General features: G+C 37.5%; 1 protein-coding gene across 3 annotated transcripts in view; it reads right to left on the reverse strand.

Moving 5' to 3' along the window:
• The window catches only part of LOC105922197 (KH domain-containing, RNA-binding, signal transduction-associated protein 2), a gene marked incomplete at its 5' end in the record, with an annotated part of 61715 nt that overhangs the window by 10960 nt on the left and 23701 nt on the right, over positions 1–27054 (reverse strand). For 2 of the 3 annotated variants that reach the window (XM_036132550.1, XM_036132551.1), the window contains 4 exon segments: positions 1769–1821; positions 5727–5810; positions 8665–8723; positions 11750–11832. In XM_036132550.1, the coding sequence (XP_035988443.1) occupies positions 1769–1821; positions 5727–5810; positions 8665–8723; positions 11750–11832 (279 nt within the window). 3 annotated transcript variants of the gene reach the window in all.

A 27054-nucleotide genomic window follows, 5' to 3' on the forward strand; every position in this document is an offset into this window, starting at 1 on the left:
TCACTGTTAACTACTGGTTCTTCCCATTATTCTGCGCATGCTCCATGTCCTGTTCTCCTTATACAAGCCATGTGAGTTTTTGTATTATTCTGCATTAAAATCATCAACATGCTCGTTCCAAAGTCACGGCTGCATTTTAGTCCAACTCTCAACCTAGAAAACATTTCATCCTTTGTTGCCCCTCTTTGACAATTAATTATATAGCCTTAGGTTTTAGTACTCTTTGACCTTTTTAAATGATATTTTATGTGATATATAAACACATTTTTTTCAAAATTGTGAAGTAAAATAAAATGTTTACACAGCATTCTGTTTTTTTTTTTTTTTCTCAACAAGTAAAACCTAAAAAGTATGGCCTGGATATTGAACTGTTTCACACTGATATCCCTAAATAAAATCCATTGCATCCAACTACCTTCAAAGTCACCTAAATATTGTGTAGTTTTATCTCACTATTAATACAGCTGTTCTGTGAAGGCCTCATACGGTTGTTAGAGAACATTAGTGAACAAAAAGCATCATGAATACAAGTAACATGGCAGACAGGACAGGGATAAAGTTGCAGAGAACTTAAAAAATGGGCTCAATTATAAAACAACATACTCAACTTTGAACATCTCAATTTACAAGAAAACATCAATAAAAGGTCTAGCACAGCTAGAAACCTTCCAATAACTTGACCTTTTTCTTCAATTTACAAGCTTTGCAAGAAAGCGTTTATCAGAGAAGTGGCCAACATAATTCTGGAGGAGCTTCATGGCTCAGGAAGGAGAACCTTTTGTCAAGACAACCTCTAGACTTGCACTCCAGAAATAATTGGCAGAATTGACTGTAAGAAAGCCATTGTTAAAATAAAGCAATAAAACGTTCCTATGCAGTGTGGAAAAAGCCCCAAGCAAACGTGGAAGAAGGTGCTCTGATTAGATGAGACCAGAATTGAACTTTCTGGCCTACAAGCAAAACATTATGTGTAAAATAAAATTAACACATCACATAGCCATGACCACACTAAGGCGGTTGCAGCATCATGTCCTGGAGATTTTTTTAGTTCCTGCAGTGAAAAGGGCAGTGGGTAAGAGTTAGTGGGAAAGTGAATGGGGCTAAACACTGGAAAAACTGCTGGATGGGTGAGGGGGGGGGGGGGGGGGGGGGGTTCTACAATGGAACAGTTTAGATCAAAGTGTGATGTGTTACGTAAAAGGGCCTAAATCATGGCCCAGAACTACACAGATTTGAAAATCTGTGGCATAACCTGAAAACTCTTGTTTATCGATGCTCTGAGTCCAATCTTGCTGACCTTCAGCTGTCTTATAAATAAACATGGGGCAAATTCTTATTTTATAGATGTGCTAAGCCAGGCGAGACATTCTCCAAAGGTCTTGCAGCTGTGTTTGGCAAAGGTTCCTCTAAAACATTGACTCCAGAAGGCTGAAAACAAATTTACGCCACCTTACTTTAATTTGTGAAACATCGTAAGAGTCATGCAACGCTCGTCGTCCACTTCCTAATTGTGCGCTTGTTTTCTGTTGCGTTCAGATACAATTAAGTCTGTGGTTGCAACTTGGCAAAAGGTGGATTTATTTTTAAGCAACTACATTTTATGAAATGCAGAGGTTGGACAGTTTCACAGAAGAAAATGCAACTTTAAATTACACAATATTAGCAAAAGAGCAACAGTTTGTAATACTGGAGGAGTGTTTAGCATGTTTTTAATAGTTGGCTGTAGTTTTGAATAAATAAACAGCGAATATTTTTTCTGCTCACTCACCTGCCGTGTTCCTCTGGGCTCTGGTGAACACACACTAGTGTGTTTTTCAATATCTACAAGAAAGAACAGATCACTGGTATAAAGTACGCACAAATCTTACACGACGTAACTTAGGCTTGCAGCCTGCATGCAGAGTGAAGTTTGCATGATATACAGGACACAATCATTCCATAATTTTGAGAAAAAAAGTAAACCAATTCAAGGTTAACAAAAAAGACGTTTAATGAGAAATGTATTTATTTCTCGGGGGGTCATGTCTAGTTAGCCGAACATCGTTTTAGAGCCTTTTAATTTAGTCCTTTGGTTTTATGGCAGTTTAGCAGAATCTCTTATGAATGTGGTTAGAGGTTTCGAGGGAGATTAATCTTGGGGTTAAAACGAGCAGGTTTACTTTTTTTTTTTTTTTTCTTTTTAAAGTGAAAGTTAGCAGTTGATGGTTAAATTAGGATTAGCATTAGGGGTTACCTGTTTAGTGTTTAGTCTTCCTTTTAGTCCCATCATCTACAGCCTTTAATCAGAGTCAGGCTTCGGGTGTGCTAATCACAAAACAGAATTCAAATGGCTGAACAGACATGGGCAGTGGCGTTTAGAAAACACGCAGAAATAAAAAGAAATGCACAAACAGAAGGAGTTCAGCAGAGAAACTGAGATGTTGCAGGTAGCAACTGAGATTCTGTAGGTTGGGTTGTTTCCCCTAATGACATACAAGCAGAGTATCAGTATATGGGTTCTTTAATTAGTCGAGCATGTTTAAGGCATTGTTAAGATGTATAAATAAATATATATGAGAGGAGTTCTTACCTCTATAAAACTCCGTTAGAAAGTCAGTGTGAGTCAATATCTGTTTATGATGTAACACTTCAGAGAATGGATTGCAAGAAGACATTTATTAGTTTTAAATAAGGATCAAATATTCATTTTGGGCAAGTTGGAGAGCTTTCTTTATTCAACATTTTAGCTGGCGTCTGAAAGCAAATTACACAAAATAAATGAATGAATAAAATAAATAAAATCATTTACAGATGGATTTTCTCCTATTTATGAAGTTGTTCACTCTGGATTGAGGTTTAAGTTATTTTTATTAAATGCTTTAAGTACAAATACAGATTACACACAGAACAAAGCACACTTTATGAATTACACACTGTGGCGAATGCTTTCAACCCAAACAAGAGGATGTGATTTCCAATGAGCTCTGAAATCACAATACGACCAGGACTCCCTTTTATCTCTGGTATCAGTTACTTTATATAATGCTTTAAAATTTCAAGGGGGAACTTGATTATTTAATCATTTAGCGTTCACAATATTAAACAAGTTTTTATGGAAATGTTTAGATCATTGAGACACTTTGCATTCAGGTCTTTGATTCTTGATAGATTGGTTTCCATTTGTTGCTTTAAAGCAGCTTTTCACCTTTTTTTTCAGAGCAATCTCTTTTTTGATTATTTGTTACTGTGGCAGTATATTTTTTAAATAAAGCACCTGCTGAAATGACTGCATTTCACTGCTGCATGTCTGAATTCGTCCATTTTAGCCTAAAATGTCACTACTTGTTTTTTTACTGAAGCATAATGTTATTAGTTATTAAATGTTTTTTTTAGGCGTTACTAAACAAGGCTTGCAGGTCATTTTAAATAATCCCACCATAAAGCTTATTTTACATAGATCAAAAACATACTAAATGTGCTAGAATTTGCACGTTTGTTAATTAATGGGACTGTCCTTGCCCTTTAATTCTGCGCTGTCAGGCCAGAAAAAAAGATTCCTTCTTTCAATGTATCGCAGTTTCTTATTGATGTTTTAAATATACTGTTGTACACTAAAGCGTGTTGGAGTTTTGATGATTTCTATGTGACGTATTGGTGTAAAAGTACAGCTGTTTCTGTAAAATGAACCGGTGTGAACTGATGCGGTACCATGTTGGTAAAAACAAAATTATCTTTAGAGAGATCTGTGCGAAAAACAAAAAACAAAACAACAACAAAAAATAGACCTTATTTAATCTTGAAAGTCTAAATTTGGATATCAATAATCCACATTTTCTCTGTACTCTTCTTCTACTCCACCATCAGCGTCACCACCACTCTCCCTGAGTTTTCTGATCTTGGCCACTGTTTTATGTCAGGAGAATAAAGGACAGTGATAAATCTATGATGGCAGAGCAGTTTTACTGCACAGTATCTAAAATTTTAGAATACATATTTTTTATTTTATTTTTTTTTATTTTTTTTTGTTTAAATGAAATGTTATAATATAACAAATATTGTATCAAAGCCATATTTTAGAGTAACACTGAGATTACTAGTGTGATTGGGTACTTTATACATTACTACTTCAATCTATTCGAGAGTTTTATTGCGCAAATGATTTAAATCTAACATCAAATGCACAAAACCAAACAGTACAAAGACCACCAAGATATTAATCACAAACAAAAGTGCACGTTTGTGACAAACACAGTAGCTACATCCCAAAACTCCTAGATAAGTCCAAACTCCTCAAATTTAAAGGGAATGCACTTCATTTAGACAACCGTATCTTCTGCTCGAATGGCTGTCTTCTACTTTGAATTGGAGCGTTTTAGTCGCTATTCTTTTTGACTTCGAATTAACTTCAAATAGGAACTACGGGCGGTCTGAGAATAGCAACAACTCTCTAAAGTGGATAGATTCAGCCAAAATTGTTCGACGATCAATTATGTGTCAACTAAACTCTACTGTGGTCTAAAGGATTTTTCTGCTTGCTTTCGGTCGGGACTGGTGGGAACGAAACACTCCTCTGTTTACAACTCTCGAGTGGGGAAGCTGTGGTCGGGGCTGCAGCGGTACGCACGGATCGCTCTTTTCCTTGCATGTTTACTGTCCATTTAGAAGCTCTCACGCTGACAGCAATAACATGAGGGCAGATGTTCTGCTTGCACTGCCTGGGATATAACAGCTGACTTACAAAGTCTAGTTGGAAGTAATAAAGAAGTCAGAAAGTGGAGGTGCAGCTGCGCCATTCAGCATAGCAAAAATAGACGTTCGGCATATTGATACAGACATGCGTCATCAGGCTGGTTCTCCTACGCTTAAAGGTTGCAGAAGCCTTTTGGAAATATCAGATGAAACACAGTTTATTTTCCCTTTATGTGAATATCACTGAATGTGAATGTGATCCCAAAGGCTGTTAGTAACATTAAGGGATAATAACAGAGAGCAAAACCTTCTAATCACCTGGTGAAACAGGTGACATCAGTGCTTTTGGTTCAACGTCGTCATAAAGCAATTATCTTTTAGTGTTATTTTATGTTATTTCACTCCCCCCCCCCCCCCCCCCCCATCCTTCTGGACAGCTGCTTGTTTTATTTGTGCTTCTGTTGGAACAGTTTGACAGCCTCTGAATAAATATCCTAATGTGATGAAGTTTTTTCTTTTCTTTTTGACTCATGTTTCTGGCCATTTTATCCATGCTGACATCATTAGCAGGAGCAGAGCACAAACAACACCCCACTAAAACGTAGGAGGTTGACTTCACCAGCATGACTCTGGCTAATTTGGCGAAAAAGAGCAGGGGTTGGCCTGTGAACCTTTGGAAACAACTCCAGTGAAGACAATAAATGGAAACCAATCTGTCCCAATCGCATACATACTCTGTAAGAACAGCTCTGTCGAAATTGTGAAATTGCCGCAGTAGGGACAATAGAAGTAGTTTAAATGGCTAGTTTAAAGAACAATCATCCTGTACATGGTGACTCTGCTTAACGTTAAAGAGACTTCAGTGCATCATTTAATTCTCACACCAGGATATTTTTAACCATGTCTTTTTTTTTTAATCATTATTTAAAAATCCGACGATGAAATGGGGAATTTTACAACATTTTATTTTTTGACAAAAGTTGAAAGGGGAAAAAAAAAAAAAAAGATTTCAAAAGAGCAAGTGGAGGGCACAAATCTGGAGCACCTTCAGTATCTACCATAGGGATGCTTTCTGTAGCCTCCTCTTGTCAGGCGTAACGCTGGAGCTTTGAGAACAGGTCTGGGGCTCTTCCACTCTTCTTCTGCAAAACACGGTGGGAATGTACCACATTCACTTTTGTCCAAAGGAAAACGACACCTCACATAACAAACACACACACATACGCATTGTGCTCCATCCTCTCCCAGCGCGTTTCAGCAAAGAAAATGCATTTAAGGCAGCAGATTACATCCTTGGAAATACAGGGTTCTCTCACAGGAGGAAATTACTGTCATAAGCTTTTTTTTCCCCTTTACTGGACCAATACTGAGATTAGACTGTCAGCGACTCCTTCCTTTAAGGCAAATTACATAAAGTCGGCCACCTTTGCTGCATGGCACATTGCACTGTTTCCAAATAAGAGAGTGTTTAAGAAGCAGAAAATCAAATTATCGGCTGCTTGGTTTTGCTTCGGTCTGACCTAAACACCCGAGTGCTTAATTCATTGTGCTGAAAATAAATGAAAAAGGGAATGACAACCAGCTTGCTGCTGATTTCACGAGACCTTGCAACTGGAATTCATATTATTTTCTTACACTTAAAGGAGATATTTTATCGTGGTTAAATCTTTTATTTTCCAACTGTGTTGTCTGGTAGCTCATGTTCAAATTCTGCCCAAAACCAAGAAAAAAAAAAAAGCACAAGAGGAAAAGAGAGCAAGTGCAAATCAGCTAAAAAGGCGACAAAAGTTGCCCAATAGTAATGGCGTTACATTTGAAACAGCAAGGTCAGCATCAGTGCCAGATAACCCCCTAAGACAAAAGCATTGATAGTAAAGCCTTTCGCTAAGATTTGAAGTCATAAAGGCTGGTACCCTATGGAGAGATTTAACAGCTCAGGCTGTCCTTTTTTCACCACAGTGGTAAAAAGATTCCATATGACAAAAAACATAATTTTAACCCCCACAGTACTACCAGTATCCAGGCAGGACGCCGCAACTTCTGCTCCAGTTCTGAGAAGCATTGTTACCTTAATGACTGGTGGTGTCCTCCCTCCCAGAGAGTTTTATATTAGGGAGCAGTGCACTGATTTTTGTAGCATCTTCTCCACATGGCCAGACTGTGCTTTTTCTTTCATTCATTCTCTTTCTTTCTTTCTTTCTTTCTTTCTTTCTTTCTTTCTTTCTTTCTTTCTTTCTTTCTTTCTTTCTTTCTTTGTGAGTGCTTGACTACACTAAAGTAATGGAGGTTTCAAAAAGTTAGTCCAAGGCTGCTGTCTGCCAAGCCACTGAAACACTAACTATGGTTTTCTCATAACATGTTTTGGCCCTAAAAAGTCACTTCAAACTGATGCTATAGATGTTGTGGTTGCAATATTTTTTTTGCAACACTTAGCATCTGCACAGCAATCCTGTTATTTAACACACACCGTGAAGGGGAAAAAAATGAAACTGCTACAGCTGATTATCAGTAGAAGTAAGCATTTTTCTTACATGCTGACTTTATACTGACAAACGACGCCCGTAGTCGCCTCACGTTTAGGCTGCATGCTCGCTGCTCTATGTCCATGGCTGTGACACGAAACCGTTTTATGTATTTAAGTTTCTCTAAATCCAATATTCCAGTTGTTTCATAATCCTGGAGCAAACAGTGTTTGCAACGGAGAGCGTTTCTGACGGGGAAGGAGAAGCCCTTCCCCGTTAGAAACGCTCAAACCCAAACCTGTGTTTCATTGTATGGAGCTCAGTCAAACTTCTTGTGCAGTTGATCTTTGTATCAAAAGTTCTTGTTAGATCCTTTTTCTGTTGGTCATAAGCAGACATGAATTCAATTGATATGTAACTGCGTAAAAGGTCCTTTTTGCAAAGAAAAGGGCACAGGCATAGAGAGTGGTAGACGGACGCCACATCCTCATTCACGTATGGTAGTGCCTTCGTGTTTTGGGGATGGAGTGGAGCTCCAAGGGCTTTTCTTGCCTCAGAAAAGTTTTTCAAAATTACTTATCTGCTTTAAAACCAATGGACAGGTCAATTGGGGTTTATTTATATTTTAATACTTTGAAGATTTTTAGTTTTTTTGGCTCTAAAGTACGGTGACATATGCCCTTTGGATTAAGGCTTTTCTTTGCTGCAGTTTCAGATACGTAACTCTGGAAATAAGCAGCTTTCGACTTAAAGAGGTCTAAAGATCCGCTGGTTTGCAGAAGCATCCGAGAGTGATTCATGTGCACACAGCAGAGGTTAGAAACCGCTCTATGAAAAAAAAAAAAAAAAAAAAAGCCTTTGAGGGCCAAACACCCAAAAGGTAAAACAGCTTGTGGCCCCTTGAGCTTCCGCTGGCACATTCCCAGTTTCACAGTGTTAGTTAAACGCAGCTTGCAGTCAGGTATCGTAGGAGGGGGTGATGCGTAGAGGAGCGGCTCCACAGGTCAGCAAGTGGGCTGCAGGGCTTTTCTCTTTGTCTCTTGCTTGTTTTTAATAACAGTGTAGCAGCTGCTCGGGCTGCATGAACTGCCAGGATGTTTGTACACTGAGAATACGGCAATTACCTAAAATAATAGTGAAAAATTATGATCGCTTTTTTTCCACTACATTTCTACAGGAAAAAACGGGCCTGACACATAACAGACGTTTCCAAAGGGTGTTTAGGACAGGAGCTTGCTTGCATTTTGATTTTCGATTGGTCTTGATGAATCTAAGAGCGCGCTACACAGTGGGAACATTTTACTTGATAAAAGACTTAATTAATCAGCCTTCAAGTTGCAGAATCGTTTTATTGATGGGCTAATCAAATAATCAACCCCCTTTTCAGTTTCTATAATGGGCTTATTCTGCACTTTTTCCAAATTAAGTACTCCACCCTGGGTGCTTGTCAGAGGAAAAGGGTGGAGGTGACTCAACTGGATCACAAGCTCATAAAAACAAAGTTCTGTTTTTGGACCAAAGAGGTCAGACTTACCATAGCTGTTGTACGATTCATCACTGGTTCCGTGTCCATATTCATAATATTCTGAAATGCTTTTGAAACAAAACAGAAACATTCTTCAGAATTAAGGCTGTCTCTTCACATACAACTAATGACTTATCTACAAGAAGTGAACAAAAATAAGAAATATACATATATTGTCCACAAATGTATTCATGTCACTTTAACAGTCTTCCAGTTTATCAAGTTACAATATCTTCAATTTATTTTATTGAGCGGAGCGGCTCTAATAGACATTTGGCCAAACATAATTACATCGCAGGCCAAACTGAGTTTGACCCCTTTATGATAGACCAACACAAAGTAGTGCATAGTTGTGAAGTGGAAGAAAATGCATTAACTATTTTTTTCTTTTTTAGTCTAAAAACTGGTGTGTGCTTTTGTATTCACCACCACCACTCATCCCGAGTCACTGCTTTGTAAAACTACCTTTTGCCTCATTGACAGATGCAGCTATATCTCACCTGGCTTTAGACGCCTAGAATGAAGTTTTTACTGTTGTTTTCCTTGCAAAATCGCTCAAACTCAGACAGGTTGGGTGAAGTGTTTCACAGATTCTCAACTGGATTTAGGTCTGGAATTTGACAGGACCTTTCCACCACATGTCACACGGAGCAGACAGGAGATCCAAAAATTCAGCCAGAACATGGAGTGCATTCAAAAGGTTTATTAAAAAAAAAAAAAAAGGAACCTGGATACAGATAGAGAACCTCTGCAGGAGCAAGCTTGAATAACCTGGCAGGGGTGAAAGCTAGCGTACTGTCTGTCAGGCAGGATGGCTGAGGGTTGATCAGAGTCCAGAGGACAGGCTTGGGTCACACAGGGCTGATCAGAGAAAGGCATACAAATCCAGGGACCAAGCAAGGCTGGGAGGTCCTAATTCAGAAAGGTGTTTGTGGTCCAGAGATCAGAAGCTTGCTGGGAGTCCAACAAGGGCAAGGTAGGATAATCCAGGAAATGTGATTGAGGTCTCCATGTGTCAATCAGGGACGGAAGGATCGCTGGACATCCACTGACAAAAAGCTTTTGATAATCATGTGCTGTCTCGCTTTCTGTTCAGAGCTTATACCGTGCAGAACACAGGTGAGTGACATGACGCTGATTGCAGCGGATCAGGAGGACGTGGCAGGTTGCAGACAGGCACAGATTATGACAACACATTACTAAATTGTGATATTAACAATTGCATTGCAACTCTGGCTACGCGTCTATGTTACAAGATGAGTCTCTGACCCCGTCTCTATTTAGTTCCTGCATTTTTCCACCAACTCTGACCAGTTTTCTTGTTTCTGCTGAGGAAATGCATCCCCACAGCAGGACACTGCACCCCCGCATTTCACAGTAGAGGATGGCCACACCTTGGGTTTTGAATTTATCCGGTGTGCCGCATTCTTTCCATTTCAAAATGATAATTGAACAGTAATTCTCAAGATTTTTAGAGCTTGGATCATCACCTTACCCTGTTTTAGACTTCTCTATTCACAGTATTTGCTAATCAATGACTTGCAGGCTGCTGGTTGCGCTGGATTTTATTCTGGGGCATTGAATTAAAGGGGGCTGAAAACTGATGCACCCTTTCACATTAGTTTTTGTAAAAACAAGAAAGCCATGTATTTCCATTCCTCTTCACAGCTACACCTTGCATTATTCTATCGTATAAAAAAATCTGATAAAATACATTAAAGGTTGTTGTAACTTGATGAACTGTAAGTGAACTTACAGTGTATTAAGACTTATACAGGCAACTGCATATACGTCAGTGTTTAAGAAATCAGCGAATTTCACAGTTAGTTTAAAAAAAATAGTCATCCTCTATGTTATTTCTTATCTATACTGTCAGTATCACTCAGCCGTGAAGGCAGAGTTTTTTTTTTTTTCTGAAGTTGCCGACCTTTAAAAGCAGCTCATAAATGTGTAGCTTTTACTCTGTGGGACAGCTCATTAATCCAACAACAGATGGTCTCTGTAATGTTTAGAAACTTGCCTGAAGAGGTGTAAATAAAGCATTTGGTTAGGACTATTCACATCTGTGGATTAATACACATTTTGTGCTCCAGTGAGGATTGTCAAACAGCACCGCGGTGAAAATGGGATTTAATGGTATGTTTGAGCCCCTCCTGTTGCACAATGATGTGCTTTAAATGGCCGTTCGAGGCGGATGCCACAGCTTCTATTTATTACGTTTTCCTACTTAGTGTCATTTCTTAAACAGTTGTGGAGAAATATGATTCGGATCTTCAGTTGAACTACCGTACTTTTCATAATTGTTAGAAATCCCAGTAAAAAAAGGGGGTGAAAAATGAGCTGTAGTAGCGACACCTAAATATCAAGAGAAGCACAATATTTGATCTGAGAAAATTTATTCAGTGATGAAAAAAATAAAATCACACACAAAGAAATTATTATTTTTTACCAAGATGAGATTCCCACCAAACAATTGGTGTGTAACAATACACTGATCTACATCGATAGATCGATTTAATGGTTAATGATCCAATTACATCGATGCAAAATAAAAATGTCTATCCATACTGTCATTTTTAAGTTATGCCTTTATTTTGAAATTCACTAGGCATGATACTATAGTGAACAGGTGATCTATCATTATTGTTGGAAGAGTGCTGGTTTTGATTTAAAGAGCTTAGAAATAAAATGGTCAAATCATATTTGGGTATTTTTGTGATATCAATGTAAATAACAGAGTCTGCTGGGCAGCTGATACTGCATCATATCGATCACAGACTTGTGAATTTAATCTAATGGAAATGTATCGTAACAGATTTTATAGAACAGAATATCGGCAAACATCGTATCGTCATCCAAACAAATCGATATAATGTCGTATCGTAATAAAGCTGGTGATTTACACCCCTTACCAAACACGGTGAGAAGGATTGCAAAAAAATGTAAGAAAAATGTCTTCAAAGCTCCCTGACAAGACAACTGGGAGGACAATAGTAGTTCGGAGTCACCAAGCCTCCAAAAAACAATTTAATTCATAGCTTTTGTAAACATCTTTAAAATGAGATACGTGTGCAGGGTGCTATAAAAATATCACCTCTTTGACTGAGTGCTGTAGTTTTCATCATAGGTTTCATAACTCTCATCTTCGTATTCTTCATCATATCCATCTTCGTAACCCTGCAAGAGAAGAAGCAGTGGATAATAAAGTGGACATGCCTCGTCATTCCTGTCCAGTGCAAATATGTAAAGATGAATATATAAAACAGGCCATGCTGAGCTACAGGTGTAATGCTGTTCCTTTCGGTTTGTAACGCCCAACAGCAACTATTGATTAAACTTAGTGAAGGAACATGACTCACTTTTGCAGTCTAATGGCCAATTTCTGGGGCTCAAACTGGATCTAACATTTGTAGACATACAGAGGCGTACATATAGATTCTTCACAAAGTAGCATAAAGAGAATATGAATCATCTATCATTGCAGCAGCATTATCTCAACCGGAATAAATGCTAAAAAAAAAAAAAATCCAACTACTAATTTGAGTATATTTATAGTGGGGGAGCATCATTGAATTTCTTTTTTAACAAACTCTCAGGTGGCATAATTGTCAGTACCTGAAAAAATCTGTTTATAGACATAAATATAACTGAAGCATTTTCTTTCCATTTCTGCTTTACTTTTGTAAGTTGACCAAAGTTTTTAGGAACTTTTAATTGGCAATTCATGCCTTTCCTTTTCTCTCAGGTATAAATAAAACAGAGAAAAAAGATAATTTCTTTTAGTACTTGCCACTAGAATGGATGACCCATATTTATCTTGCAACCACACACGCTGATATGACAGTAATAATAGAACTGAGTTGAATATAACAGAAATATCCTTCATTTTCCCGCAGTGGGGAAATTCAGGCGTACCGGCAGCAAAGTGAAAGGGAAATGTAGAATGCAGACACAAAGAAAGGTGAAAATTTAAAAACAGATACTAACAATAAGAAGCTGTAGAGTAAAAAAAACAAAAAAAAAAACATATATATTTATGCACAAAAAAAACACAATCTCCAGAGGACACTGCTGGAGAAGAACTGAAAAGAGTTGCATATTAACATTTTTTTTTTGGAGTTACCCTTAGCCCCACCATCACGAGTGCAAGAAAGAGTTTATTCTCCTGCGACTTTAACTGGAGTCATGTGCTTTGGTCCAATGAGACTAAAACCCTGCTTTTCTCAACAATCGTTCCAGAGGAGTGTTTCTTGAGTAAAACAAAGGATGAACATGTGCAAAAGCTCCGCGTGTACAATGTTAGGTAAGGTGGAGGATGTGTGATGCAGTGGGCCAGCTTCTGTTCTAAGTGTACATAATCATGAAACCAGGAAAATGAACATGAGGTACTTTTAGTAAGATTAATCAAAACATATGGGGACAATTAACACAGAAATGATTCACCAGGCAAAAAAAAAAACAAGCTTGTTCAATGGCCATCACAGTTTCCAGATCTAAACCTAACAGAGAATCTGTTTGGGAGAGCAGAGGAGCAGACTGTGTAAGCGAGGACTCTGGATGATTTAGAAATGTTGTGCAAAGAGTAAAAGGTCAAAATTTCATTTCTCTGCTTGATCCGGCCCTGTGAAACGTTAAAAAAAGAAAACTGTGTGCTGCCCTACTGGCAAAAGAGGATCACATTACCAGCAGGGATTCAACAATTGTGCCGCTTGCAATTTTAATAATACCCGCTGAAATAATTTACTGAAAGTTCAGACTTATTTATTTTTATGTCCCGTCTTACTGCAATAAAGAAGGAAAACATTTCAGGAAGACACTTTAACGTGTTATAAAAATCTGGAGCATAAACCTCTGCTTGTAAATCTTATGTCATGCAGTTGGTTGATGTAGTTTTTGAACGTCTTAAAATAAGTGTATTTTTTCCAGCTCCATAAACTGTGAAGTGTTTACATCCTGTCAGTATCATGAGGTCCCACTGCTAGCTTTTTACGGCTTTATTGCTGGTGGTAAATAAAGTGCAACTTCAACCAGCGAAAATGCTGAGATATAGCTTCACAATCCTATATTTAGACTTTTCCCTTTTCCAATTTCCATTTATTTACTCATAAAATCTACTTTAAAAGAACTGTTTCCCTTTACTGTCCAGCGGCTGAGTGTTAATAAACTCTGCAGAGATGCTTTCAGTTACGACTTTACGCCGTGAGTAATTAAGTTTTATGAGTGGAGGCGATTGCCTAGTTGACTTCTTTCCTCGTGGATGGAGTTAGAACGTTGGCTGGAGGCGCTACTAAACCTGAAAAAAGTAATTTCAAATATTTCCTTAACTTTCTGTGTCCTTCTGATTTTCTTTTAGCTAGACGTTCATGGATAGGTTCTTGCACTCATGAAACAGGAATTTGATTTATTTGAGATCTCAGGATGAATATTGCCAAGCTTGAATGTCCCTTTACAGCAGAAATGAAATGAAATGTGATTATTGAAGTCGACATGATACAGTGATGTACAAGACGGAAGCTGTGAGCCTACTGTATAAATATTTTGGAGATTAAAAACAATTGAGACAGTGGCGAGACAATGGTGAGTTGAAATCTCTCTCACTTAATTTACTTTTCACCAAATATAATTACTAAAATATCTGAGCAGCTGCTCACACCAACAGCTCTATAATGTTTTTAAAACTAAACATTTTTGGTAAGTTTCTCTTTGATTTACCATTAAACTGAGGTGAAGCTTGGCCAATCCTGTCTCATTACTGCATACCAAAACCTTCAAAGTGCTGAGGAGAGGCTCAGAGGATGCAGGCAGAGAACACGCAGTCAGGTTTGGTTTTAGAGAGCCTGATATAGCAGCTGAAAAACACAGAGGAGGATGCCAGGATGCACCGGATGGCAGGTTCTGCAAAGGGGGGCTTTCTCGGTATCACTGCATGATGGAATAAATGATTTAATGTGTTAACAGCCTTATTCTGGAGATACTTAAATATACTGTCTATATAACTAAACACAGAGGGCCATCATCTTTTTAATTTCAATGACCCCAGACTTGGAATAGTTTGCCAACAGTAATAAAAAAAAAAGTTAACTGATCAGGTGAGACAATAGTTTAAAGAAAGAAAAATATGAAAACTGATTCAGATCACTTCACCTTTGTTTGGTTAATATATTTCTCCATTTAATGTATTAACTTCTGCCATAATTACTTTAGATCAATTTGTGTATGTGTGTGTATGTGTGTGTGTATGTGTGTGTGTGTGTGTGTGTGTGTGTGTGTGAGAGAGAGAGTTTTCCCTCTCACGTTTTCTGTTACAATGTTGATTCAATGATGTAGTTTAAAATATACAATTTTTAAAAGCCTGAATGGTAAATAGACTGAACCTATAGAGCACTTTTCTCTATACTGACCCCTCAGACCACTTTACCTTATAGCCACATTCACCCAGTCGCACTCAACCAGCTCACTATCTAATTGCTGCACTTTATCATTCATTTTAACTCCAACTTCAGGCTTATCGTTCATTTTTACTTCAAGTCTTAACTCCCATCTTCTATCTTTTGCAAATGTGTTTCAGATTGATCACCTTTAACTTTTATAAGTCGCTTCTTATCCTTCTGTCTTGTCTATTGTCGGTACTGTTTGTGTGATTATGTGATGGCTGCTATTATTACTACTATTACTTGCAGGGACCTAATGAAGTAAAGTCCAAAGTCACTAACATGCACACATTCATACACTGATCAGCAGAACGGTTGGCAACTTGGAGTAAATACCTTGCCCAGGGGCACATCGACATGTGACAGGGGGAAGCTGGACTCAACCCATAAACCTCTGAGCACAACTACTCTACCCACTGGGCCACAGTAACATAGGACTGTGCCTGCAAAATAGATATAAAACTGTTTTATGCTCCTTTCCTCATTAAATCGTATTGAATTTAATCCATATGTCTAAAAACTGTATTTTGTGAAGATTTAGTGAGACTCCTCACATCTGATTTTAATTCAGTAACAACTGAACAGATGTCAGGGCCCCCCAGGTGTCAGACTGCAGTGCAGCCACATCTCCGGTGAGCTCACCTACACACCTCTTCACCATCTGCACTGAGAGATCTTACACCCGAAAGAAACATTTGAATTCCTTACTTCATGTATCTGTAAAAAGGGTGCTATTTAAATGCAATGTATTTGCCTTCCTCATTTCGCAGTTTGTAAGACCTTTTAGTTATCAGCTATATCTCAAGAAAGGACTAGCTGGATGAAATGAGTTTAAAAGGAGATTATTTCTATACCACCAATGCACGACAGCTATTGTTATAGTATCTCAAGGTTACTTCAGAAGAAAATGGGCCCAGTTCATATGAGTATAGTCCAGTCATATAACCAAAAATTCTAATGCAATTACATACTGTCCAATTTCGCTGCAATTATAATACAGTCTAGTCAAATTCAATTAATCACGTATTTGTCTCGACTTCCTATCCCTCCTCCGAATGAGCCCGCATGTGGAGAGAGTGGAGGGAACGACTCCCTTTTACCAGGAACCAAGGCTCAGTGTGAGCGGCCATCTGCCACTGCTGACTGGGGGCTGAGAGGGCTGAGAAGACAGCAAAATAAACAAATAAACAAAAAAACAATAAAAAACCCACATAAGCTCTGGCTCCATGAGTGCTTTCATTGTGAAAGAAGAACTGAGTACACAGAGTTAATGGCAGCAGTCGCCCTTTCAGTAGCTCTCCCTAATAGAGAAACGCTGTTAAACAGAGAAGCCTGTTGAGCCCAGAGTAAAATCAATGAGATAACTACATCTTACAGATCCTCTCAGAACTCATAATAAGCTTCATACATGCCTTCATTTATAAACCGAATCCATTTCTGCATTTTGAAATGCATTATTAGAATAATTGCAAAGAATTCTCTGCTTTGTCGTTTGCAGGAGTCATCGCTGCAGGTCTCTCTCTGAACACAGTGCCACGCAAATAAGCCATGCAGAAATATGATGTTAAGACAAGATTGTTTGAGCGAGACGTGGTTTTCCAAGCAGGTGAGCAGCCTGAAAGACTAGTCATGCTGTGAGTTTATCTTGCAGCAAAACAGGAGATAAAATTATCTACACAACTCTAAAACAGTGTGTTATTTTAAAAAATGTGCAAAGGACATGAAATTCCACAACAACATAGTGATGTAAAAAAAAAAAAAACAACGGTGTCCAGAATGGGGTGCCACATGAGGTGCAAAATAAGGAGTTTTTCTATCAGTTTCCCATTCTGAACATCACTGTCTGTATGAGAGCCCCCCCATAAAGCTTTTCATTTCTTTTTAAATTAACATAATTTAAAACATCAAACGATGAGAAAAAATCAACAAAAAACGTACTTCTTCAAGAAACCTCTCAGATATACCAAACATATTTTGATAATGCCTCCACATTTTAAAAATTGTGTCAAATAAAAGGATGCCGGGGAAAGCATGTAGGACTTCATCATATTCTTTTCACTTCTGACAGCATAGCTACTCTTTTATGCGAACATATCTAGGAGAAAGCAAGTCCACATAATATTCTGTCAAATGGTTTATTCATGAGAGCGGGAATAATCAGTCTCAACAGACCAAACAGCCCAAGTTGAAAACGATGTGCGGCCACAGTGTGTGTTGGAGCAGGGTAGTCAGCTATTGTTTCCTCCTTTAAGTGTTGGATCTTGCTCATTAAAAGAGATTTGGGAGTATTTAAAGTGCTCTTGTTTCCCTTTCATCATGATCTAATTTCCTCTAATCCTTTTTTGGAACTTGGTATTTAAAATTAAGCCCTAGCATAATACCTACAAGAGTCAATTCCCTTTAAAAATCGAGCCACAATCTCTGTTAATGTGCCGATGAAATTGAATGCCAGATGCGGCCCCGATGGCACACAATACCTTCCATTTCTGTCTGTGGCAATAGAGCAGCGATATAGCATTCGGCACTGGGTTTGTCTGCTTTTTTCAAAACCTTCGGTACAAAAAAAAAAAAAAAAAAAAGAGGAGACATCAGCGTGAAGGACATCTGCAGCGGCGACATAAAAGAAATTACATTCGCTGCTCTTGTACACAGGCTCCATCTCCCATTGAGTAACGCTGATTCAAACCGCTCCGCTTTCTGTGTGGCTTTATTTGCGTGAACATGAATTTGACTAAATTAAAGTTAGGGATTATGTCAGGGATTACGTTGTTCAGGGGATCCTCTATTTCTCCAGTTCTTGGATGAGACTCCCCCCACAATGGCAGAGTCAGAATCCCGCGTATCTCAGTAATTAAACATTTTGTGAGCTATCCCGTGCATAAATTGGCTATACTGAACCACGACTGTAAAACAGTCAGTGGATTAATTTTGGAGAAATAATGGGTTATAAAAATAAATCTTCCATTTCCTTTTTTTTTTCACACAAAGTCACATAACACAAATATGGACTGTTTAGTTTTTTATGCATAAATATTAAATTGTTTCTATTTACAGCACAGTAGCAGTAACATGGCACAACCAACCTTTCATGTTGCACAATAACCTTTTTAAGATAAGAATAGGTTTTGCAGGATTAAATTGTGTTTCTTTTTTAATTCAACAGAATAAAAATGGAATGATAAATAAAGTTGCATATTTAGCTTACGTCTGGTCCAACACAGACTGTAAATCAACACATCCAATTGCAGTTTTGTGGAGCCTAATGCTTATTTAATTATAGAGATAGCTTATTCGGAGCATTGCTATTAAGAAATAAAATAGGATGTAAAAGAAATATATTATAAATTGTAAATTGATGGCATGCTTTGTGTGCCAAAAAAACCCACTGTGGTGAAGACAAAAGCTCCATAGCACTTTCTCTCAAACGCATTTTCACAAAATAAAGGATGAGTCAAAATAACAGAGTTGTCCAAGAGCCAAAGAGCACTTGGGGAGAGACTCAGAAAGACATGGAAATAACAGGTAAGGTTTTCCCCATGAAAACAATAAGTAAGGAACCTCAACAGCCGCTATACTACACTCCACTGCTGACGAAACAGCATGAGGAAGCTTGCTTAAAGTTTGCTGCGGAAGATTTGGAGAAGCGAGTGAAGTCCTGGGAGAATATAGTCCGGTCCGATAAGAACAAAATATCCATTTTATTTTATTTCCTTGTTCGCACTGTGATGGAGAAAGAATGGCTTCGCACATCAGGGCAAAAAAAAAACACCAAGCCAAGACGGAAGCTTGCAGGTGGAAACATCGTGGTGTGGGATGTCATACAGCATATGGTACTGCCAGACTTCATATAATTGAAGGAGGGATGAAGGGAGAAATGTACTGGAAAAATCCTGATACGAATCTGAAGATGAAACAAGTGTGGGCTCCCAAGCAAGACGATACTCCCAAGCACATAACAAAGAAAAGTCTTTATTTGGTTTGAGAGAAAATTCATTTGGACGGCTCAATATCTGCTTTTTGGATTTCTACTTTACGCCAGCCTCCCATCGACACATTGTTATTCTAGATCTACACGCCCTGGAGAGGGAGCCCAGGGTATGTAATGTGGCATGTCATAGAGCTGGTATTTTGGGCAGATCTGTCGTTTTATATATTTATAGCTACATATTACTTTTCCATCGGGAAGAATACAAGCTTTGTTGCAACAGAGGCTAAGAAATGTGTCTTTGCGGAGGAGCATTGTTCGGCCCGTCAGGACTCAAAGGAAACCGGACCAAGTGTTAATCTTCCCTCCCGCTTTTCTCTTTTTTGCTGACCTCGGTATTGGTTTCATGCATAACACACTTTGAGCTTCAAGAGGGTATTATCTGTAAACAGGGCAGCCTCTAATTAATGAGGCTTGATTCCTCCTGTTTGACACTCATCTGTAAAAACAATTAACTCTGGTGCTTTTTACCACAGCAGAGGACATAAATCAAATGTTAACACAAGAGTGGAGTCCTCGCTCGGTGTAATTAGGACAGCGAGAACCTAAAGGCCCTTAGCACTGTGCTTCATTATCAATTGACAACCTGTATGTCCCCTGACAGTGACTGATCTTCAATGGGAGGTGCCTGCGAAAGCACTCTGCATAACAGAATGGGGGAGGAAAACGAGATTCTGCTGGCTTTTGTTTCAGTGAATGAATGCTGCTTTTCACCTTTTGTTGCTGCCCATAAAGTGCGCACTAAAAGAGTTGGTCTCGATTTTGAATCCTATTTGTTTGTTTTTTTTGATGATTTCCTGCAACTGCAACAATTGATAAGCTACATCAGACTATTTCAATACACACAAAGAAATCAATATAATCAGTGTCATAATTTTTCAGAATTCCTGAAGGTTGAATTGTTGCCGTCCCATTGGAAGGTCTTTATAACAATTTTTTAAGGAAATAAGCAGATTCTGCATAATTTTGGCGCAATCATTAGTAAATTGTTATCTTTATCACAATACGGTGTATTTTATGAAGATTTAGTTAAGTGAAAAGAACACAAAAAACAAACAAACAAAAAAAAAACATGCTCACATTAGTTCTACAGACGACTGCTACAGCTAGAAATGTATGGAGTTTTATGAATAGGCAACCAAACACTTAAAATATCATCCAAGCTCGTTAAAGTGGTAACTTTTATTTACTGGTCCCTCAGTGGCTTAAATAAAAACTTTCACTTCCTAGAATATCCAGCCTTAATGGATGATTTTAATTTTAGGGACAAATTTTGGGAGAGAAAAACAAAGAAAGAATAAATAAAAAAAATTCTAAACCAACTGGGCAAAGGGAAATTTTCCAGTACAAAGAAAAATAAAAATTTATTCAGTTCTATTCTATGTTATGCGGCAGCTGCTCAAAACTGGCCTGAAGGTCACTTAACCGGAGGGAGCAGCTGGTTTGTCTGGGCCAGGTCATTGGATGTTTTAGATGTTGCACAATTTGGATTCGGAAGAGTTTCACAAGAAGAGAAAGCGGCGTCACTCAGCACATTGGAGGTTTGAAGCAAAAACAAAACAAGACTCTTGAGCACAAAACATCTATCTCAACCATTGATGAGGTTTGGTTCTGACTCAGTTAAGCACATATTTTTGTCAGTTCCTCTCAGAGCAACCCGCAGAGCTAAGGTGTACTGGGAGCCAGCAGCTTCCTGAGAAGGAGTCATCATGAGGACCTGACCAACCAATCAAAAGTAAAGGTTTTGATTTGGAAATGTGTGGCCACATCATGCTCGTCATCCATTAAAATGTGACTAATCACAAATTATTTAAAAGCTTTACTGAATCCCAAATTTATCCAAATTTTATATTCACTTAAACACTTTAACACATCGACAAAGATGTATTCAAGACTCTTTCAGCATTGCACTCCTGTGTCATACTGTAAGGTATTTACATTTTAGAGACTAAGGACACGATCTTTGAGGGATAAGTGGTTGTCATGGCTAACTTTTAAAACACCAAAAGGACATTTGGAGGAGGCCTTAAAGAAAGCCATGTCTGGTGTTGCAGTTGTTCTGATATCAAACTCTGATCGTTTTAGAGAGATTAAATAATGAAGGACATAGCAGGCTTTAATGAAACTGTGACAGAAACTAAACAAATCTGGTAGGTTCTCGTTAAAAATTTGTATTTAAATTGCCAACGCGGCCTATGTGCTTTCCCTTCACAGTCTGCTTCAGCTCCTTACAGTGTACCCAAGCTCGTTATGTATTCTACCTAAGAATTTTTTAAATTATTCTTTTAAATAACTAACAAAACATGTTTGTTTGTTTTATTAGGATCCCCGTTAGCTTCAGCATCAGCTAAAAGCTATTCTTCCTGGGGTCCTTCAGTCTTCCATGTGACAATACAAAGTATTACATCACATTACACACTATACATACAACACATTTACACAGAATTTATTACATATTTACATTTAATGCCATTTATCATTTATCATTAAAAAGTAACATAAATAAATAAACATAATTAACATACAATTTTGCTACTCCAGATAGATCTATATCAAAGAACTAGCTAACAAGAACCCTACACAGTATCTCCTTAATAAAATTAACATTAACTATCCAAATTTCTTTGAAGGTAATATTTCTTAAGTAAAGTTTTGAAACCATAGAGAGTGTTTTGTTGTACGATAGTCTTTGGGAGTGAATTCCATTCACACATTGCCCTGTACCTAACTGAACATTGAATTGATTTTGTTTTAACTCCAGGTAAAATAAAACTACCTCCTACTGCATGTCTCGTTGGATAATAATGTGTATCAGTACTAAAGGATAGTTTTGTATATAAAATGAAAGGCGTTTTATTTATTATAACATTATATAGAAATACCATTACTGAATACACCAATCTGTTTTTAAATTCTAACCATAAAAGACTAACATGCATTTTGTCCACATTTGATCTCAACCCACATGAAAGGGCAACACGTGCAGCTTTATTCTGAATTACTTGTAGTTTTTTTATATTAATTGATGAAGTATTTGACCAAACCACTGAGCAATAATCAAGATGTGAAAAAAACAAAGCATCAAGTGTGTTTTGTTAAACAAATAAGTTCTGCATGGTAAATTTCCACAGTTAAAATAACAAATGATTCCTCGGCGATGAGTATGAACCTGCTGTTATATAATGCAAACGCAGAGTATGCGTCAAACCCGGACACTGCTCACTTTCAAGATATGACTCAAAAATATTATATATTTAACAAGTAGGTGATAACCAAAAGAAATTTTCATTTAAAAAGGGTGTTGTTTTTCTTTTACAATATTATTTTTCTTCTTCGAATCCCTCTAAAGCTCAGCGTTTAATGAAATTAAGACATTAATGACATGGCTTTGATTCAGTGGCACGGCTCAGGTCTACAAACCGTATTGTAAGTTTCCATTTTAACCAACTATTATTACTTGCTGTCAGTGACTGAAAGCTGTACCACTTTTGAGTTCCTCTCCACTATCATCAGTCCTGACTTCAAGGGATACCACTGGATCCAGAAGGGATTTGATCTTTAACATTAAACTAAGAGCATGGTCCCATTCCATAATGAAAAGCTCAAATCACATATTTTATCTACTTCCAGCTTTCCTTTCACACTTTTCACATGGAGTAATTCACATTGTTTGTCTCGCTGCTTTCCTGGGAACTAGTCCCATTTGTTCACTAATGCCTCTTCAAACTGCCTCTAAATAATAGCTAGCAGTGGTAATGTTAGCACATCCGCTGCAATCTAATCCAGTATGTAAACCTTAAGTCAACATCTAAAAAAAAGTGATGGCAAATTTCTTAGCAAGAAAACTGTAATCTTCATTGTTCTCAAGAACCAGAAAATTTATTTTCTTTTCATGACAATTGCCAAAGCAGAAAAAAACTGTAATCTGATATGATGATTGTTCACATTAAATATTCCAAGGATACGGCAGAAAGAACCCCGTTTGAATATATAAACCCAGACAATCTCAGTCACACACACTCTTTCTGTAACACTGAACTAAAGTAAAAAATATTTTTTTTGCTAATTGTTGACTGGTTTCAAATGCTTCTTTCATTAGTTAAAAGGTCTGAACGTCTGTACAGATTAGTATAAATAGGAAGTTATATGTGAGAAATCATTGCATTTATCCTTTTTCCAATAAATAAATTAATATTACTTGGAACAAAGACTGATATTTGTGGTCTAGATGTAAATACACTACAGATAGCATTATCACTTTAAAAACTGGATTTTGGCCTATTTGCAATTGTGAGTTGGAGTCTCAAAGTTGATAACATTCCTTATTCAGGAGATTATTTACTTATTTATTTATTTATTTTTTCCCTGTTAATTATATACAATAATAGTACATTTTTATTCAGCTCAATCGTTTCTAATCATATTGTTTTGTTTTTTTTTTAACCTGAAAAATGAATGAGAGCAAAAAGCATTTTTTATGTCATGGGTGAAAATGCATTGTTGTTTTTTTTAATGTTGCAAATAACAGATTCATGTTATGAAAGTAATCAATTGAGGTAATAAAAGGACTATCAAGAATCAAGAGTATTTATTGTAATTTTGTGTTACCACAATGACATTTTGTCGAGACACCAGATCAGAATGCACACATATTCACATATAACACACCGACACAAAATAAGACGTTTTCAAATACATGAATATATCGACAAAAAAAGTGAGCAAATAGTCCTTAGCATTTGATTAGATTCATGTTTGAGTCAAGATAGATAGTAGTCCATGTATAGGCGATATAGATTACTGTGGAGTTGCATGACTGTATCAAAAACTCCCTAAGAACTTTAAGTGTGCAAATAGTCATTAGCAAAAATGTTAAATGTTCAAGTTGAAATATTCAAGTTAATTCATGCTTAAGACAAAAACTCCAGTAGCAGATTACAGGATGGTGTAAAATTATGTGCAATTAATGAAAGTTATATGAGCTATAAGCAATACTGACACTTTGTGGCTCAAATCAGTACAACAGCTTGTCAATCACAATAATCTAACATGCCGTTTTTAAATGGTGTGTTGATGTTGTGAATTTTTTACATACATAGGATAGGTATATGCTGTTGTATTCTGTTCTATTTCTGGTCTGTTTCTCTTACTGGCTTCCATGTTGGCAGGCTGCTCCTCTGTTGTCAAGATAAAATACCAAATGCTGCGCTCTGGTTGGGAACTCTCATATGATTGGCTCAGGAACCAGGAAGTAAACACGGGCTACACCCTCAACCGAAGTAGTTCTGTACCGTACCTCTGGGTTTGAAAGGAGAAAAACGTGACTAGGACATTGTTGATGGAGAGGACCCATTGTTTATAGGGAATGTTGATTCCACCTCGGGTGACAAATAAGAATGATTTAGGTTGATTTTACAATAAATATCTTACTTATAGCTCCTTTAAAGAACTGTGCAATTTGCATGAATGTCCAAGAAAAAACTCCCAGAGAAACTAAACGGGCAAATAGACATTAGCATGTGAGAGACAATGTTAATAATTCCGATCGTATCAAGAACCTGTGGGACCAGCAGTATGTTAGTAAACATGAACTGGGCTGGTGGTTTATTTTATTCTCAGCAGGGGGCAATAGCCCTCACAGCTTTGGGAGAGAAGATGTTTTCAGCTCTATTAGTTTCTGGTGTAACTTTCCTGAATCGATTACCTGATGGAAGTGGGACAAACATTGCATTGTCTGGGTTGTATCTGTGGAGTTCGGAAGTGATCAGAAGTCTATTAAGCTTTATTCTGACCATTAACGAGCGCATTCACCAAAGATCACTTGGCAATATAAAAAAAACAATTTCTGAAATTTTTTTTTGGTGTGGGTGATAATTGGGTCATAGCTTTTCATAGGTTTTGATATAAATGGTGGGTCTTTTCTTTTTTAATATAAACCAAGGATTTTGGAATCACTTTACAATACATTTATTGTTCTCTCATTTGGATTATTCAATTGGTTTTCACATAGAATCCTTTTGAAAATATTGCTAATAACATTTTGACCAAACTTTGGGGAAACAAATTGTGACCTTCATCAAAGTAAGTTGCACCTCTTACATAGGATGTCACAAGATGTTATTTTGACAATACAAAGGATAACAAAGCATGTTTTCAAGTGAGCATGTATCAATTTGATATTCCATCCATATCCACTTAATCCTTGCAAGGGAGCAAGGGGGCTGGTTCCTATTTCCAGCGTTGGGCTTGTGTGAGGCGAGGTGAACCCTGACCAGGTCACTGATCCATCACAGAACCACACAGAACAAACTACTGGTCACACACACACACAGATTTACACCTAGGGTTAATTTAGATTATAGAGGCCAAGACACCCAGCATGCATGTTTTCGACCTCTGGGTGAAAGCCAGACATTTAGAAGCCCTGCATGGATCCATGCATGCAGAGAACACGCAAACACAACACTGTTCACTTTTTTGTAAAATGTCTTGTTATCTACAAGTGCTGCTACAGTATAAATCTTTCATATTCCGGTTCTGTTGCAACCTATATGTTTATTCTGTGCAAAATGATAACTCAATTGAGGCAATAGAGCCAGAATAGCACACTCCAAAATGATAAAACTAATAACAATAATAACAACAATAATGATAATATTAACAATGCTCCACTGATGTGATGCCAAATTACAATTATGCATCCTCCCCCTTGCACCCTGAATGAACACAATAACTCGGTTCAGAACTGTTGCAGTCTTATAAAAGGTAGAATAACATTTACTGTCACTGCATTGGCTTTAACTGCACTGACAGCATGACAGAGTCCATTTATCACTGCAGTCTCCAGAGGAACCTCTGTCACATGAAGATGTGCAAAGAAATAACACACACACACACACACACACACACACACACACACACACACACACACACACACACACACACACACACACTGTATGGGAACATAAGTCTGTCATTCAGTCCGGAAATATAGTAGCAAACTTAGGAAGACGCATATAGCTTTGTATGCATGTATGCTTTCGATGGTCAAAACTGGTCCACCCTAGAAAGTGTGAACATGTTTGGTGTTATGTTCACAGGTCATAAAGAGTGCAATAGACATCTGTCTTCCCATCTTCATTAAGAATAAATCTCGGATAACTGGCCTGGAGGCTGAGGCCAAGACGGAGTCCCTGTCCAACAGGCTAAAACAATGCAACCTCTATTTTATTATTTCTCATCTCATTTGCATTGAATAGTTATTTACATTGCTTGATTACATGAGAAATGGAGGTAGAAGACGTTGCACCACCAATTATCTTTCTGCGTGACACACATAATAAGCATGGACCATATACAGCATTTGCATCTAGAGTAACTGTCTGACATAAAAATAAAAGTTTAAAAAGCAAAAGTTTATTGGTTCATCTGAATGATTTAATTTTTAAACTCCTTTTTTTCCCCCCCTCAGACAGGAACTGAGCAGAAGCGCTCTACTTAATTTGTTTTCGGGACGTTAAACTCAGAAACCTAATTGGCGGCGCACTGCCTCATACCTTTACTTTTTGTGTAAATAATCATTGGCTTCTCTGCAAATAACCACCTGAGAACAGTTTAAAGGTTCATAAATTAACATTTGCATAAACCGCTCGGAGGATTTTTGGGAGCGGAGTTGTTTGAAGGTGGTAGAAGTCTGCTTTTGGACCAGCTTGATCCACAGTGATTAGCTAATCTGGATGGATCCTAAATTAAGTCCTAAAGAGAGTTATCTACTGCAGGTAAGATATTAGCTGCCTTTAAGCACTTCAAAAGGACAACCACACTTCAAAAATTGTGAACAATCCAATTAAAATTAGAACGCAAAGTGAAAACTTTGACTTGCAGCGCTGCAAGAGAAGATCCCTTATATTTCTACAATTCCGTTAAATGAATGAAGATAATGCATTTACAACATAAAACCATGCAATTATTTGTTTTAAAAAT

The sequence above is a fragment of the Fundulus heteroclitus genome, unplaced genomic scaffold, assembly GCF_011125445.2.
Source record: "Fundulus heteroclitus isolate FHET01 unplaced genomic scaffold, MU-UCD_Fhet_4.1 scaffold_526, whole genome shotgun sequence".
NCBI lineage: Eukaryota > Metazoa > Chordata > Actinopteri > Cyprinodontiformes > Fundulidae > Fundulus > Fundulus heteroclitus.